Source organism: Papio anubis, chromosome 7, assembly GCF_008728515.1.
Source record: "Papio anubis isolate 15944 chromosome 7, Panubis1.0, whole genome shotgun sequence".
NCBI lineage: Eukaryota > Metazoa > Chordata > Mammalia > Primates > Cercopithecidae > Papio > Papio anubis.
In genome coordinates this window covers 87,983,268-87,997,317 of record NC_044982.1, presented here as the reverse complement: position 1 = coordinate 87,997,317, position 14,050 = coordinate 87,983,268, and the positions used below count along the sequence as shown (strand labels likewise).

The 14,050-nt window shown below is 49.0% G+C and overlaps 2 protein-coding genes across 5 annotated transcripts in view; both read left to right on the top strand.

Annotated features, from left to right (window-relative positions):
- ALDH1A3 (aldehyde dehydrogenase 1 family member A3) overlaps nt 1-9,135 on the top strand; it is a 37,484-nt gene extending 28,349 nt beyond the window's left edge. The window contains exons 12-13 of the mRNA XM_031668294.1: nt 215-289; nt 7,208-9,135. Coding sequence (XP_031524154.1) covers nt 215-289; nt 7,208-7,280 — 148 coding nt within the window. The 3' untranslated portion in view covers nt 7,281-9,135. The remainder of the gene's footprint in view (nt 1-214; nt 290-7,207) is intronic.
- A 2,008-nt stretch (nt 9,136-11,143) lies between these two features.
- LRRK1 (leucine rich repeat kinase 1) overlaps nt 11,144-14,050 on the top strand; it is a 149,787-nt gene continuing 146,880 nt past the window's right edge. For 2 of the 4 annotated variants that reach the window (XM_009211002.4, XM_017960966.3), the window contains exon 1: nt 11,148-11,966. The gene's annotated coding sequence lies outside the window, so the exon portion shown is untranslated. Of the gene's footprint in view, nt 11,967-14,050 lie in introns of all 4 variants that reach the window. The other 2 variants (XM_031668292.1, XM_031668293.1) reach the window with 2 other exon arrangements.

The window sequence follows — 14,050 nt, the reverse complement described above, 5'->3', positions numbered from 1 at the left end:
AATGAAACACACTCTGTACTTGAGGATTTCCAAATGTTGCTGATGGGAAGAATGAGAAGACAAAAGTTGAGAGCACCCTGTGTTTTCATCATGGAAGCTTTGGCAAAAGACTGTTTATTAGTCAATGCCCTGCATTGGGGGCTCAGTGGCTGCAGTGCCAGGAGCCAGGGGGCCTTCTCCAGATGACTCTGAACTTTCTTCCATTATTTTCTAGGATCAACTGCTACAACGCCCTCTACGCACAGGCTCCGTTTGGTGGCTTTAAAATGTCAGGAAATGGCAGAGAACTGTAAGTGTGTCCATCATTCTGAGCCTGCCATGGGCTGAATACAAGATCCACTAGATTTGCAGGCAGTGACTCAGGCTCCAATCTGCTGACCGCCCCCCTCCACTGCCATCCTGCTTTGTCTGGGCCAGCTGTGTCACTCTAGGGCTAGTGGGGACCCATCTCTTCCTCTCTCCCACCCCCCACCCCCACCCTTCCCACTCACTTCCCCAGCCTGCCCCCCTCCAGGCCTCAGCTTTTGTGACTGCCCAGCACCCATCATGCTGGGGACGTTCAGTGGATACTTGACAGAAGCTCCCTGAATGGGGACACAGGCAGAAGTGAAAAAGTGTACTTTTTACCAGATGTGGGGTGTCATTATTCACACAACTCCCCACTCACAGCAGTGAAGACATGTAAGGCTGACCCAGGTAAGGCTCCTACCTGTTGGGTCCTTTTTTCTGAGCCTAGCAGGGGCCCTTCCCAGCAGGCATATGACAACACCTCCTGCTGGGATTCTGCAGCCCTCTCAGTACATGCAAGCCCACTGCAAATCCTCCACGGCTAATGTGTGCAAACCACTGCAAACCCCTCCACATGTGTTTACAAACCCTGCAAACCCTCACTGTGTGTGCAAACCCACTGCAAACCCCTCCACATGTGTTTACAAACCCACTGCAAACCCTCCACTGTGTGTAAACCCACTGCAAACCCTTCCACTGTGTGTAAACCCACTGCAAACCCCTCCACTGTGTGTGTAAACCCACTGCAAACCCCTCCACTGTGTGTAAACCCACTGCAAACCCCTCCACTGTGTGTATGAAGCCACTGCCAAACTCTATCCACGCTGTTGATGTAAAACGCGCTGCCAATCCGCTGTGTTGTGAGCCGCCGCAGGCCATCACGGTGAGCCGCAGGCCCTCCGCCATTGTTGTTATTAGGCCACTGCCAAGGCCCATCCGCCGTGGTAATGACCACTTATGACCCTCCGCGGTATTGAGCCGCAGGCTCGTCACTGTTGTAAACGCACTGCCGTCCGCTGTGTGAAGCCACTGCAGAACCCCTCCACTGTGTGGTAATAGGCCACTGACCCTCCGCTGGTGAGCCACTGCCAGACCATCACTTTCGTGCCAGCCATAAATACATCACTTTCTGTGGTGTTGCCGGGCCCATCATGATGATGTTGCAGACCGCCGCAGGCCACTCCGCCATTGTGCAGACCCGCCAGGCCATCGCGTGACGCAGACCGCCGCAGGCCATCACTGGTGACCCTCCGCTGTGTATCAGGCCCGCCAGATCATCGCTGTGTATCGACCCGCGCAGGCCCATCGCGTTGGTGTGACCCGCCGCAGACCCATCGCGTGCCAAGGCCCCTCCGCTTGTATCAGACCGCCGGGCCATCCGCCCGGTGTGCAGACCCTGCCAAACCCTCCACTGTCGTTCGCAGGCCATATGACTCATCATGTTGCCAGACCCGCAGAGCCCTCCGCTGTGCAAGACCCTCACTGTGTGTATGGGCCGCGCAGGCCCTCTGCTGTGGTATAGGCCGCAGGCCCCTCCGCTGTGTGCCAGGCCCCTCTGCTGTGTTGCTGGAATGCACTGTTGACCGCCAGGCCCACTCGCTGTGGGTGTAGGCCCATCCGCGGTGACGGTTGCTGGAAGCCCACATCGCGGTAGATGCGCGTAATTTATCGCAATGATTGTGCCAGGCCCTCCGCTGTGTTATTGCCAGATACGCGACCCCTCGCTAATGCGTGCGGGCCCGCCAGGCCATCAACGGTGTTGTTGCCGGGCCGCCATGGGAAGTATCGCTGAAGTGATGAACAGACCCACTCCGCTGTTGTTGTATAGGCCAGATCATCGCCATTGGTGTAGACCACTGAACCCATCGCGTGTAGGCCATATAGGCCACATCCGCTGATGATGTGCCATTTATCCACTGTTATTGTGCCAGATACAGGCCATCGCTATTGTGTGCAAACCCCTCCACTGTGTGTGCAAACCCCTCCACTGTGTGTATAAACCCACTGCAAACCCCTCCACTGTGTGTGCAAACCCACTGCAAACCCCTCCACTGTGTGTGCAAACCCCTCCACTGTGTGTATAAACCCACTGCAAACCCCTCCACTGTGTGTGCAAACCCCTCCACTGTGTGTGCAAACCCACTGCAAACCTCTCCACTGTGTGTGCAAACTGATCCACACTTCCTTTTTTGTCCTGCCTGCTGGGAAAATGAGTTCCCTAGGTTTAGATTAATGGGTGGAACTTCTTGCGTCTGGCCCAGGCCCAGAGCATCCAGGGAGTGGAGATGTGTGGTTTCCAGCCGGACACTATCTTCTCTCCCCAGCTCAGGATTTTATTAGCCTGTGTGGACAAACATTTTGTAGGATCAGTGTTCCCAAGGAACCATCTGTGACAACACCCCACGTTCCTGGGACATCTCTAGGGATCCAAACTCTTCCTTTTATTTCACCAGTCTGTCCTATTTATATACAAATGTACTCCCTTGTGCTTGTTTGCACTTCTTCCAGGGGAACAGACTCAAACGCTTCCCCTCACCTTGGGCCTTGGTTGGGGCCTTTTTGTGGCTTTCTTTTGAGATTCTTAAAGATGCTATGAAGGGATGGGCCTGGCTTCCATCCCTGAACAGATGCTCTTGACCAGTCTATGTGGAATTGGGGTCCTGTCCCCCTCCCACCTCAGTCCTGCTTTGTAGTCCATCCCTGACTCTCGGCAAATACCCCAAGGCGTCTGCACATGTGAGTGAAGCCTGCCCATTAGCCTCCCCCTTATCCCTATGGCTGGCTTCCTCTTCAGGGGACATCAGTAATTCTTGGCCATGAAACCCCTTTGCAGAAATTGCATTTCCTCCCTCTAGTGGCCTATTTGTATTTGAGTTCTGTGAGCCCCTGCTTCATCACTTCTTACACCTGCCCCTCCAGGGACAGGCAGCCGGGGCTGGGGTCACCAGTGTCCCCTCTTGGGCCCTCCAACAGCAACAGTACTGGCAACAGCTGGGATTTGCTGAGCACAGACTCTGCTGCAGGCTCTGTTGAGCTCTCTGTGCCTGTTCATACCGTCCTCACACCCATCCATGAGATGGGTCCAGCTGTTTTCAGATGAGAAAATGGCACAGGAAGCTGGTAAGTGACAGTCAGAAATGAATGCTGGCAGCTTAGTCCTTGGACCCACCGCAGTGCAGGACCTTGCTCAACAGGGGTCACCCTTGTCCACCACCTGTTTGTGAGGCCACCCAGGGCTTTCGTGGTCATTTATCCCCTTTCATCTGCTGCCTTCAACCAGCTGGGTCCTTAGGGCTGGGGAACCTAGACCCCACACAGTCCTCCTCCCAGAGGCCAGACAGAGCCTAACCCCACAGCAAGAACTCCAGTCCCCAAAGCAAATGTCCCTGGGTATAGAAGCTGCAGGGCCCCCAATCCCTGGTGTGTACGGCTTTGCACTGGTGATTCGCCCTCATTGCAGCCTCCCCTCTTGCCACCCTGACAGTGCTTTTGGCTCCTTAACACCCCCTCGCCTGGCACAGAGCAGGGCTCGGGGAGGACTCACTGAACACAGCCCATGTATCCTCCTGCCAGTTAGCCACCATCGGGACTTTTTTGAATGTCTGTTTTTTAGACCCTTGGCCTATATTTTCTCAAGGCTTTTGATAAAATATTTAAAAATAATTCACAAGGAGCCTAGAAACTGCCTGGAAAACCAATTTCTGTTTTCAGTTGTCTCTAATTAATGTCTTCATGTTGCAAGAAGTTCCCCTTTTTTGATGCTGGAGCGTCGTGCGGGGGATTCCATGGTTTTCCCCGTCCCCGGCCACCTGGACTGGGCTGGCTTCTGGCCGCCCACCCACGGGTCCCTCCGGGAGCTGTTTCTGTGCGGGTCTCAGGATGGAGCCTGAAATTCCTCTTCCTCCTGGGCGCCTTTCTTCTTAATAAAAATAATACAGTAACCAAAAAATCTACACAATAGAGATATGGAAAGTCAAGGCTTCCCTCCCTGACCTTCAATCCAATTTGTTAGAGGTAAACGTTGTTCCATCATTCATTTGCTCATTCTTTCTTTTATTCGCTTGGCAAATATTTCTTGAGTATCTTTGATTCACCAGGCAGGATGCTAGGCTCTGAGCATATTGCAGTGAACAGCACAGCCACCAGTCCCTGTGCCTCCTGACATTCTGGTGAGGTTTAATAGGAGTAAGGCTGGGCTCATGGATAGCTTTGAACTCCAAAGTGGATGAGACTAGCAGAGAATCCATGTAGGAGATGTTCCGCTGGGTTGAATAAGAGCAGCAAGAATTTGAACCAGGACAGCAACTTCAGAAATAGAAAAAATGAGAGGAGCTATGTATTTATTCTTAAAGGAATGCTTTAATACTACTGCATGTGTCAGTTATGTGTTAATTCAATCTGATTTTATCACTTTGTTTTCTTTTCTTTACTAACTTGAGAAATCATTATTGGCTTTGAATTTTTACAATGCGACATTATATTCTCACTTTTTAAAGTGTATTGTGCATTTTATTTGCATACAATGGATTTATATATGTGTGTTCTTTTCTGTTTTCAAATGAAATGGGAGCAAGCTACATTTTGTTATTGAGACTGGGTTTTGGATATCCTTCCATTCTTTTTATTGATAATCTCCTATGAGGAACTTTTGTGTATTTCCAAGGGGTTTTGCTATTACAAACCATGCTAATGTACTTCCTTGTGTATACATCTTTATGCACTTGTGGGAGATTGTTTTCAGAATAAATTCCTAAAATTGAGTAATCTGCCACATGAAAAATGGGCTTACCACTGTTTTGGTTACATTTCTTTAATCATGATGGTGTTGAGCACCATTTTCACACTTATTGGTAATTCGTATTTCTTTTTCTGCAAACTATTCCTGTCCTTTGTTGATTTTTCCATTTGGTTATTTGTGTTTTTCTTGTTGGTTTGCAAGAGCTCTTTGTATATTAAGGAAAATCACACTCTGATCTTCACACAGTGTTGTAAATTTTTTTTTCTAGTTTGTCATTTGGGAGTTTTGATGGAGTCTCTGCTCTACAAAAGTAGAATTTAGCGTTCTGTTTATGGCTTTTGTATTTTGTGTTATATTTAGAAAAGATTATAAAATAATTCACTTATTTTCATGGGTTCTGCAACTATTTGTTTTAGAAAATGACCTAAAAATCTCAATGGCACCTAACATTCATTTTCTGCCTAACACATAGTAGGTGCTCTATGTGATTATCTGTAATTGTTATAATTACAAGGAGGTGATGGTATTCCCATTTGATAGTTGATGAAGTTGAGGCTCAGGGAAGGCAAAGAACTTACCTAAGCAACATAGTTCTAAGCCAGTGGTTCTCCAACTTGAGTATGCATCAGAATCACTTGGAGAACTTGTTAAAATACAGATGTCTGGGCCCCATCACAGAGTTTCTGATTCAGTACGTTTATTAGTTTTTTATTGCTCCTACAAGAAATTACCATAACATCAGTGGCTTAAATAACATAAATCTATTATCTTATAGTTCTGTAGGATAAAAATCTGACACAGGTCTCCCTGAGCTAAAATCAAGGGCTGCATTCCTTTTTGGAGGTTCTCAGGAAAGAATCTGCTTCCTTGCCTTTTCCATCCTCTAGAGGCTGCTCACATTCCTAGGCTGGTGGCCCCATCCTCCATCTTCAAAGCCAGCACTGCTGCATCTCTGAACCTGTTTCTATAATCTCATTTTGCTCTGCCTCTTCTTCTGCCAGTTTTAGGGACCCTTGTGATTACACTGGGTCTATGCCTGGATGATCCAGGATAGTCTCCCTCTTTTGAAATCAATTGATTAATAACTTGAATTCCATCTGCAACATTAATTCTTTACCACGTGGCCTAACGTATTCACAGGCTTGGGGGATCCGATTGTGGATACCTTTGGGGAAATCCTTATTCTGCCTACCATAGTAGAGCTGGGGGAGGCCTGAGAATCTGCATTTCTAGCAAGTTCAGAGGTGAGGCTGATGCTGCTGGTCTGGGGACCACACTTTGAGAACCATTGGTCTAAGGGAGGAGATGGGATTCTGTCACAAGTCATTTCAACTCCAGAGACTCCACTGACCACCTCTAGCTTCATCTCTTCCTAAACAAGCACACATTTTTCTTCACCTGACAGCAGATCAAGCATTTAGAGGGATTTAAATCTCTCCAAAGCTGCCTCTCGGGTCTTGGAAGGGAAGCTACCCTGAAGACAGACCATGGTGCCAGGGAAGGATCACCTGAGCCCTGCAACATTTAAAGAAAGGAACTACATCAAGGATGTGAACCCAAAGGCTGTGGACTCCCCGTGTCCAGTCTGTGCTAATGTCTGCTTCCCTCACGCCCCCTAGGCTGGCCTCACTGTCTGACAACTGGTCCCCAGCTGTGCACTCTGAGGCCAACTTCAGGCCCTTAGTGTTCTTCCCTCTGGTCCTCTGGCCACATCCCCAGCCAATGGCTTTGGGCCTCTGCCTCTTCTGTCTCCTCTTCAAGCAGCTCCCAATTGCCATCTAAAAGTTATAAACCCAGTGTAATTTCTGCTCTTCCCTTGTTCACACTCACCCCTCCGTCCACCAGGCCCTCTCTTTTTGCTCTCTATTGCCATCCCAGGGAATTCACCTCTTTATTTTTTTTTAAATCCCCTTTATTCTCCAAAGGTAAACCATTAGTCCTGGCTATTTCAAAAGCATCACACACAAGAAAACCTTGATATTTACATTTAAGTCACATATGCAGCTATTGGCACTTACTAGTGGTGTTATAGTCCTGACTATTATTCCATGAAGTCGTCACATTTTGACCTTTTGCATAAGCCTCCAATGGCCTGATGGAATGATGAAGCATCAGAACAGTTTCTACACAAAGGCTAAGGAACGTGCCCATTTTGAATTTTCCTCTTTTCTGTGATCACAGAGGTGAATATGCTTTGGCCGAATACACAGAAGTGAAAACTGTCACCATCAAACTTGGCGACAAGAATCCCTGAAGGAAAGGCGGGGCTCCTTCTTCAAACATCGGACAGGGGAATGTGGCAGATGAAACGTGCTGGAGAAAAAAATGACATGTCTGACCTTCCCCGTACACATTCTTCTGGAGGCTTTACATCTACTGGAGTTGAATGATTGCTGTTTTCCTCTCACTCTCCTGTTAATTCACCAAACTGGGGATGCCCATATGTTGTCTGTGAAATCGCAGTCCTGCCTCGGGAGGGAGCTGTTGGCCATTTCTGTTTTTCACTTTAGTCCAGATCCCGGAGACAGTGAGATACTCAGGGCGTTGTTAACAGGGAGTGGTATTTGAAGTATCCAGCCATTGCTTAAAATGCTTTGCCGAATCTGACTCCAATAAGAATGTGGGAAAACCCCCCTGCGTGTTCTGCAAGCAGGGCTCTTGCACCTGTGGTCTCCTCAGGGTGGACCTGCTCATAGAGCAAGCCACGCCTCTTTCCGAGGTAAAGGTGGGACCAATCCATGGGAAAGGACTCACAGTACGTTTTGGGGTTTTTTTTGTTTGTTTGTTTAAAAAAAAAAAAAAAAAAGGATTTCATGGTGAGAAACTTTTGGGAAGTGCATACCGTGGAAGGATATCAGGGTCTTTGTGGATTACATATTGACATTGACCGTGAGATTCAGCTTCAAACCAATACTGCCTTTGGAATAGGACAGAATCAATAGCCCAGAGAGCTTAGTCAAAAATGATATCATGGTCTACCTTAACCAAGGCACTTTCTTAAGCAGAAAATATTGTTGATATTACCTTTGCTGCTAAAGATCCAATATTCTAACACCACAACAGCATAGCAAATCCCAGGATAATTAACCCCCTCATTTGACAAATCAGAGCCGTAATTCGCTTTAACAAATTATGCATTTCTATCATGTTCACTAATGGCTTATGATAAGTCTATATAGTCTTCTTTTTCTCCAGTTCTGTTACCCATTTTAGATTAGTAAAACATACACAACTGGAAAGACTGCTGTTATAACACAGCCTTGTTATTTTTAAGTCCTATTTTGATGTTAATTTCTGATTAGTTAGTAAATAACACCTGGATTCTATGGAGGACCTGGGTCTTCATCCAAGTGGCCTGAGTATTTCACTGGCAGGTTGTGACTTTTTCTTTTCCTCTTTAGGTATCCAAATGATGATGTGCAATTTCATGTTTTAACTTGGGAAACTGAAAGTGTTCCCATGTAGCTTCAAATACAAAAACAAATGTATTATTCAGATACTTTTATGGTTACTAACTAGTACTTTCCTAATTGGGAAAGTGGTGCTTAAGTTTGCAAATTAAATTGGAGAAGGCAATAACAAAATGAGGCCGCGTATCAGAACCAGTGTGTGTATAAGGAAAACCATGTATAAAATGGGCCTATCACCCTTGTCAGAGATATAAATTACCACATTTACCTTCCCTTCATCAGCTAACACTTATCACTCACACTACCAATAACTTGTTAAATCAGGATTTGACTTCATACACTGAATTTTCAGTATTTTATCTCAAGTAGCTATAGACACTAACCTTGATAGTGGTACGTTAGAGGGTTCCTATTCTCTCATTGTACAATAATGTCTTTAATATGAAATGCTACATTATTTATAATTGGTATAGTTAATGTATCTTTTTATAGTTGTAAGTACACAGAGGTGGTATATTTAAACCTTCTGTAATATACTGTATTTAGAAATGGAAATATATATAGTGTTAGGTTTCACTTCTTTTAAGGTTTACCCCTGTGGTGTGATTTAAAAATCTATAGGCCTGGGAAGTCTGATCCTAACTGCAGATCGTGTTCCACAATGCAAAAATGATAAAATAAAGTTGGATATTTGGGAAACATTATGCTTTTTCATTTAAAGACCAAACTCATTTGAATTCTATGGCAGGCCTTTCTCTTTCTGAGACCTGTACAAAATGGCTGATATTAAAGCAGGATCAATAATGTAAGCATAAAATTACATTTACTCTGTCAATTGGGCCCAGTGCTTTGCCTGACTCTGAAACCCATTTCTGTGGGCTCGGGTTGACCAAGCAAGGAGCTGGGCCTCAGAGGTTCCACATCATATCTGGCTGAGTTTCAGCTGTCATCTAAGCTGCCTGAGTCTCCGTTTATCATAAAGTGGTAATGATGTCAGTGCGGGAAATGGTGGGGAGGACCGCATGAGGATTGACAGACAGCATTGTGCCCCTGACTGTGAGCACAAGTGTCTGTTTTTGTCACCTTTTCCTCTGAGGATCTAGAGAAAGGATCAATTTGGGTTTCACTGACCTCAAGTTTCTAAAGCTTCTAACCAAGAAGCCTCGATCACCACGTTGTGAGCTGACACTGACACTGGATCAAGATCATTGGTGGTACTGGGGTATGTTCTTGAAGCTCAACCTGTGCATTTGATGTAGAAAGCCCAGATCACTTTGATGTGAGTGGCGAAGCACCACCTCTTTAACAAAAAACTTAAGGGAGGCTGGGATCAGATCTCTCATAACATACACACTTATGTTAAGAGAATTTAGACACATTATTTAGAGACATCCCATTTCTCAATCCAAATGCGAGCAGAAAACTATAGGAGAAGGATATTTTCCCTCATTTGGTGTCCCGGAATGTGACTCCCTGAAGGGAGCCATTCTGGGGACAATCGGAGGGTGTAGTGTGCGTGTGCACACATGCATCTGTGTGCCTGGTGTGCGTGTGGGGGTTGGCACACTCTCTAGAAGTGGACCCTTTGGGATGGCCTAGCTGCTTCTGCTGGTGGATGAAGATTTGCTCCTTGCTCCTAGGCATGAGCTTGAAGGGGGTTCATGAAGGGCGTTTGGGAAGTTGTTCAAGGAAGACTGTCCGAGGAAACTGCGAACTGGGCTGAAGAAAAACAACCAGAAAACACAGAAGGAGCTCTCAGCCACTGTGCCTTCAAAAAGAGAGAAAAGTCAGTTCAGGGAGGTGGCTTCCAGCTGACCTCACCCACCTCAGGAGGGGTCATTCCAACCTAGGGTGCTGAGAATCCGGGTGGGATTACCAACAAAAGCTAGAGAACCGTGGGTCAGCGAGCCTTAGGAAGAAGTGGAAAGGAATCTTAACTTACCTGCAATAGCCTTCCTATGAGAAGTTGTGGCTAACACATGCCTAATGGCTAGAATTAAATGCTGGGAATATAACGGGCTCAACACAGGTCATCCGCGTGTCAAATGTTCCTGCTGTTTTCTACACTGGGGACATTTCCTAGCCTATTCCCAAGCTCATTTAGAAGGGAAGCGGAGGTGCCCCGCCTTACTCGGCCGCGTCCCCTCCAGCGGCTGCCCCGGCCCTGGGCCTGCGCTCCCTCGCGGTGGCGCCAGGTGGCGGGGCTGCGCGCCCCGGAGGAGCTGCGCCTCCGTCGCGGGGCTCTCTCAGCACTGAGGACACCACGCCCTGCAAACTGTTGGGAACTTATCTGTAGCAATCACACTGCTGGCTCCTGTAAACTGGTGTGAGGCCCTCAGGGGTGAGAACAGGATTGCAGAACTGCGCTCACCCTTTTGGAAACTCGTCCAGTGGCAGGAGCAGCCTCCCAGGAGCAGAGCAGACCTGCTCGGTGGTCCCCTCGCCAACCAGGGACCCAAGAAGCCGCTCAAGGAAACACGGTCCCGCGGTGTCCGGGAGGTCCTGTAAGAGCCCTGTAGCTGCCCAGGTTCTGTGAAATGTCAGTGAGGGTGGGGGAGATCTGCGCGAAATCCTGGGAATATGCGAGTCATAACACTCCAAGAGAGGAGCCTAGGGTGCTGGTCCTGCAGGGCGTGGAACCCTCTGCTTTTCCTGAGCAGGCCTTTTCCCTGGGTCGACACGAGGAGCTCAGTGTGAGGCCCTCCTGCAGAGTGGACGCGGATCTTCATGGTCTGCGTTTCTATATTAGCCTCAGCAGCCTGATGACACCTTTATGAAAGGTTGAAACACGATAAATTACCAATATTCCATGTTTTATGTATTCCCCCCAAAGCCGACAATTAAACATGATTCACCAAACAGCAAATTCTTTGCATACATCCATTATTGAAATAGTAAAATCCATGTGATGGAGGATGTGCAAACTGCAAATCGTTAACGCTTTAGAACTACATATTTCTGTATTGCCCTGGAAAGAACTGTACACAAATGAATATTCCCTGTCTTTTTAATTTTTACGGACGGAGTGTATGGGCCACATGCAAGTTAGGGGCTGATCTGCTGATTTTGCTGCCACTAGAGCAGAGGGATAGTGAAAGCGGGGCTGAGCGCAGCACCGACCAATCTCATCGCCGCGCTTGCCCCGCGTGGAGGGAGCCGAGTGCCCGAACCTGAGGGAGAGACCTGGTACTAGAAGGGCCCGCGGACCCCGGCGTCTCCCGGGGCACGGGGGTTGAGCGCGATCGCCCGCGTTTTACGGCTAGGGAAACTGAGGCGGCCACCGAGGGGACGCCTCGAAACCATTCCGGCGAGAGCTGGCGGCGGCCTTGCTCTGCGAGCTCTTCGCGCCACTCGCCCTCCCCGCCCGCCCGCCGGCCTCAGGATTGAGGAAGTGCGTCTGGGCCCGGCCCCGGCGCGCGGCCCGAGGCGCGGGGGGCAGACGGCTGTGGGACGGCCAGGCCCCGGCCCGCCAGTGTCCGCCCAGCCCCGCGTCCCGGAGCGTCCGTACCCGGGCCCCGCCGCCGCCGCAGGTAAGTGCTGTTCCTCTCCGCGCCCCGCAGAGACCTGGTTGCCTCCTGCGGCCGGCCCGGGAATCCGGAGCCCGCGCCCGCGTCCGCGGGGAGCCCTGGCCTCTGCCTGCCGCGGGCCTGCGCTCCAGGCGGCCGCATGGTCGGACATGGGTGGCCGTTGCGCAGGGGCCGCAGCCGGAGGGGCGCGGAGGGCGTGTGGGGTGACCCCCAGTCTCACGTCCCCGCTGCCTCCCGCCACGCCCGTAGCCCAGCCAACCTGTGGTAGGGGGGTGTGCGGGCCTGAGCGGGGAACCCCGAAACCCCGTATGGGACAGGGTCGGGAACGCTGGGAAGCAGAGGCAAGAAACACAAGCAGGGAAATACACCAGGGCGTCCATATATTTCCTCTCTCTTTGGAGAAAACCCCGTCCTTTAACGGGGAGCGGGCGGAGAGTGAGCGCGCGGTTGTGCCTGTGCCAGGGTGTTGGCAAGAGACAGCCCAGGAGTCTCTCACTGCTCCAGGGCTTCCTGGTGTTGCGGGGTGGCCCAGCGAGGCTTCACCCTCCTCAATGTCTGGGTTATGCTTCTTGCCCAGGTGTCTCTGGCTGGTACAGATACAACTGCTGTCTGCCATGGTCTCTGCAACCTATGCGGGACCTTCCCGGCAGGCAGGGACGCAGGCAAGGAAGCCTAGTAAGGCCGGGGTCAGCGGGGAGACGATGGTGGAGAATATAAAGACCCCTGTGGCCATTTCAACCTACCCCTTCACAGTTTGAGGCCACGAAATTTTTCTCCCACAAACACATCCCCTGCAACAGGTAGAGAAACAGGGGCATATCGCTTTTAGCAAACCTCTCACCATGTACACTAATTTTAGAGTTTGCCACTCACTCGCAGGGTATCAAAATGCCCAGACATTAAAGGGACAGCTAGAACATGCACAATTTTGGGAAATGTTAACGTTAAATGTCTTTTATGATTTGATTTTCTTCATTTGTGCCTATGTCCTGAAAGAGAAAATAGTATAACAAACTAACCTCACACCTAATTTGTTCCTAAAGGAGGTTTTGCTGTCAGCCAAACCTTTCCCTCTCCCAAATGTCAATGTCTCAGGGAGTGACCTCACAATCAACTCAGATGCTCAGATCAAAAACATTCAGTCTGTTGGATCTATGTCTAAAATGTGTCCTGGTCTGTCCCCTTTTTTCTTATGTCCCCCACCCCTGTCCCGAGTACCAGCATCTCTTTACTGTAGGATTGCAGTTCCCCCTCCTGCCATTCTCTATGTAGCAGCGTGTGTGTGTGTGTGTGTGTGTGTGTGTGTGTGTGTGTGTGTGTTTAAATGGGTAAATCGGACTATATAGTCCTCTGTATGGAATCCTTCAGTAGCTTCTCCTTGCAATTGGCATGCAATCCAGGAGACCTCCTTCTCCTTACACCCCCAGCTGATCCAGCCTCTGCTATCTCAGACCACCAGGCCATTGCCCCCAGCCACCCTGACTGAGCTCACTGTCCAGCACTGGGCCCCTGCACTGCTGCCTCCTGACTCTTCATATAGTCTCAGAAAGCCTTCCCTGGTCACCCTCTTAAAACCCACACTCTCACTCACATCCCTCACTCTGCAGCCTCCCCGCAGTCCCCACTCTGTACTCCTTCTTTATCTGTTTAATTTCTCCTTAATTACCTTGTGGTCTCCACTGGAGCTCCTGAGGTCAGAGACTGGTCTGTCTTGCTTACTGCCGCGCCCTCATTCCCATAACTGTACAGGGAGTCACCCTCTGCATGGTGGTAGAGTGACTGGACAGGGAATGGACAACCCTAACTAACCTGTGGTTTCAGACTCATGGAGCATTTCTCTCCTCCAGCCTTTTTGTGCTCATCTGGGATTGAGAACAACATATTTCTCTGGCCTGCAGCTCCAGGGTATTTTGATGTCCACAAATCCATTAAACACATTTTGTAGGCAAGCCAATGTTAGTAAGGGATGCAAATAGCACTCAAGAGATTTCTAGACTCATGGGCTAACCATTTTGACCAGGATTTTCATTCAAAAAGGAGCTGGGTGATATGAATGAGCATGTCTAGCATGCTTTGCTTACAAGGGT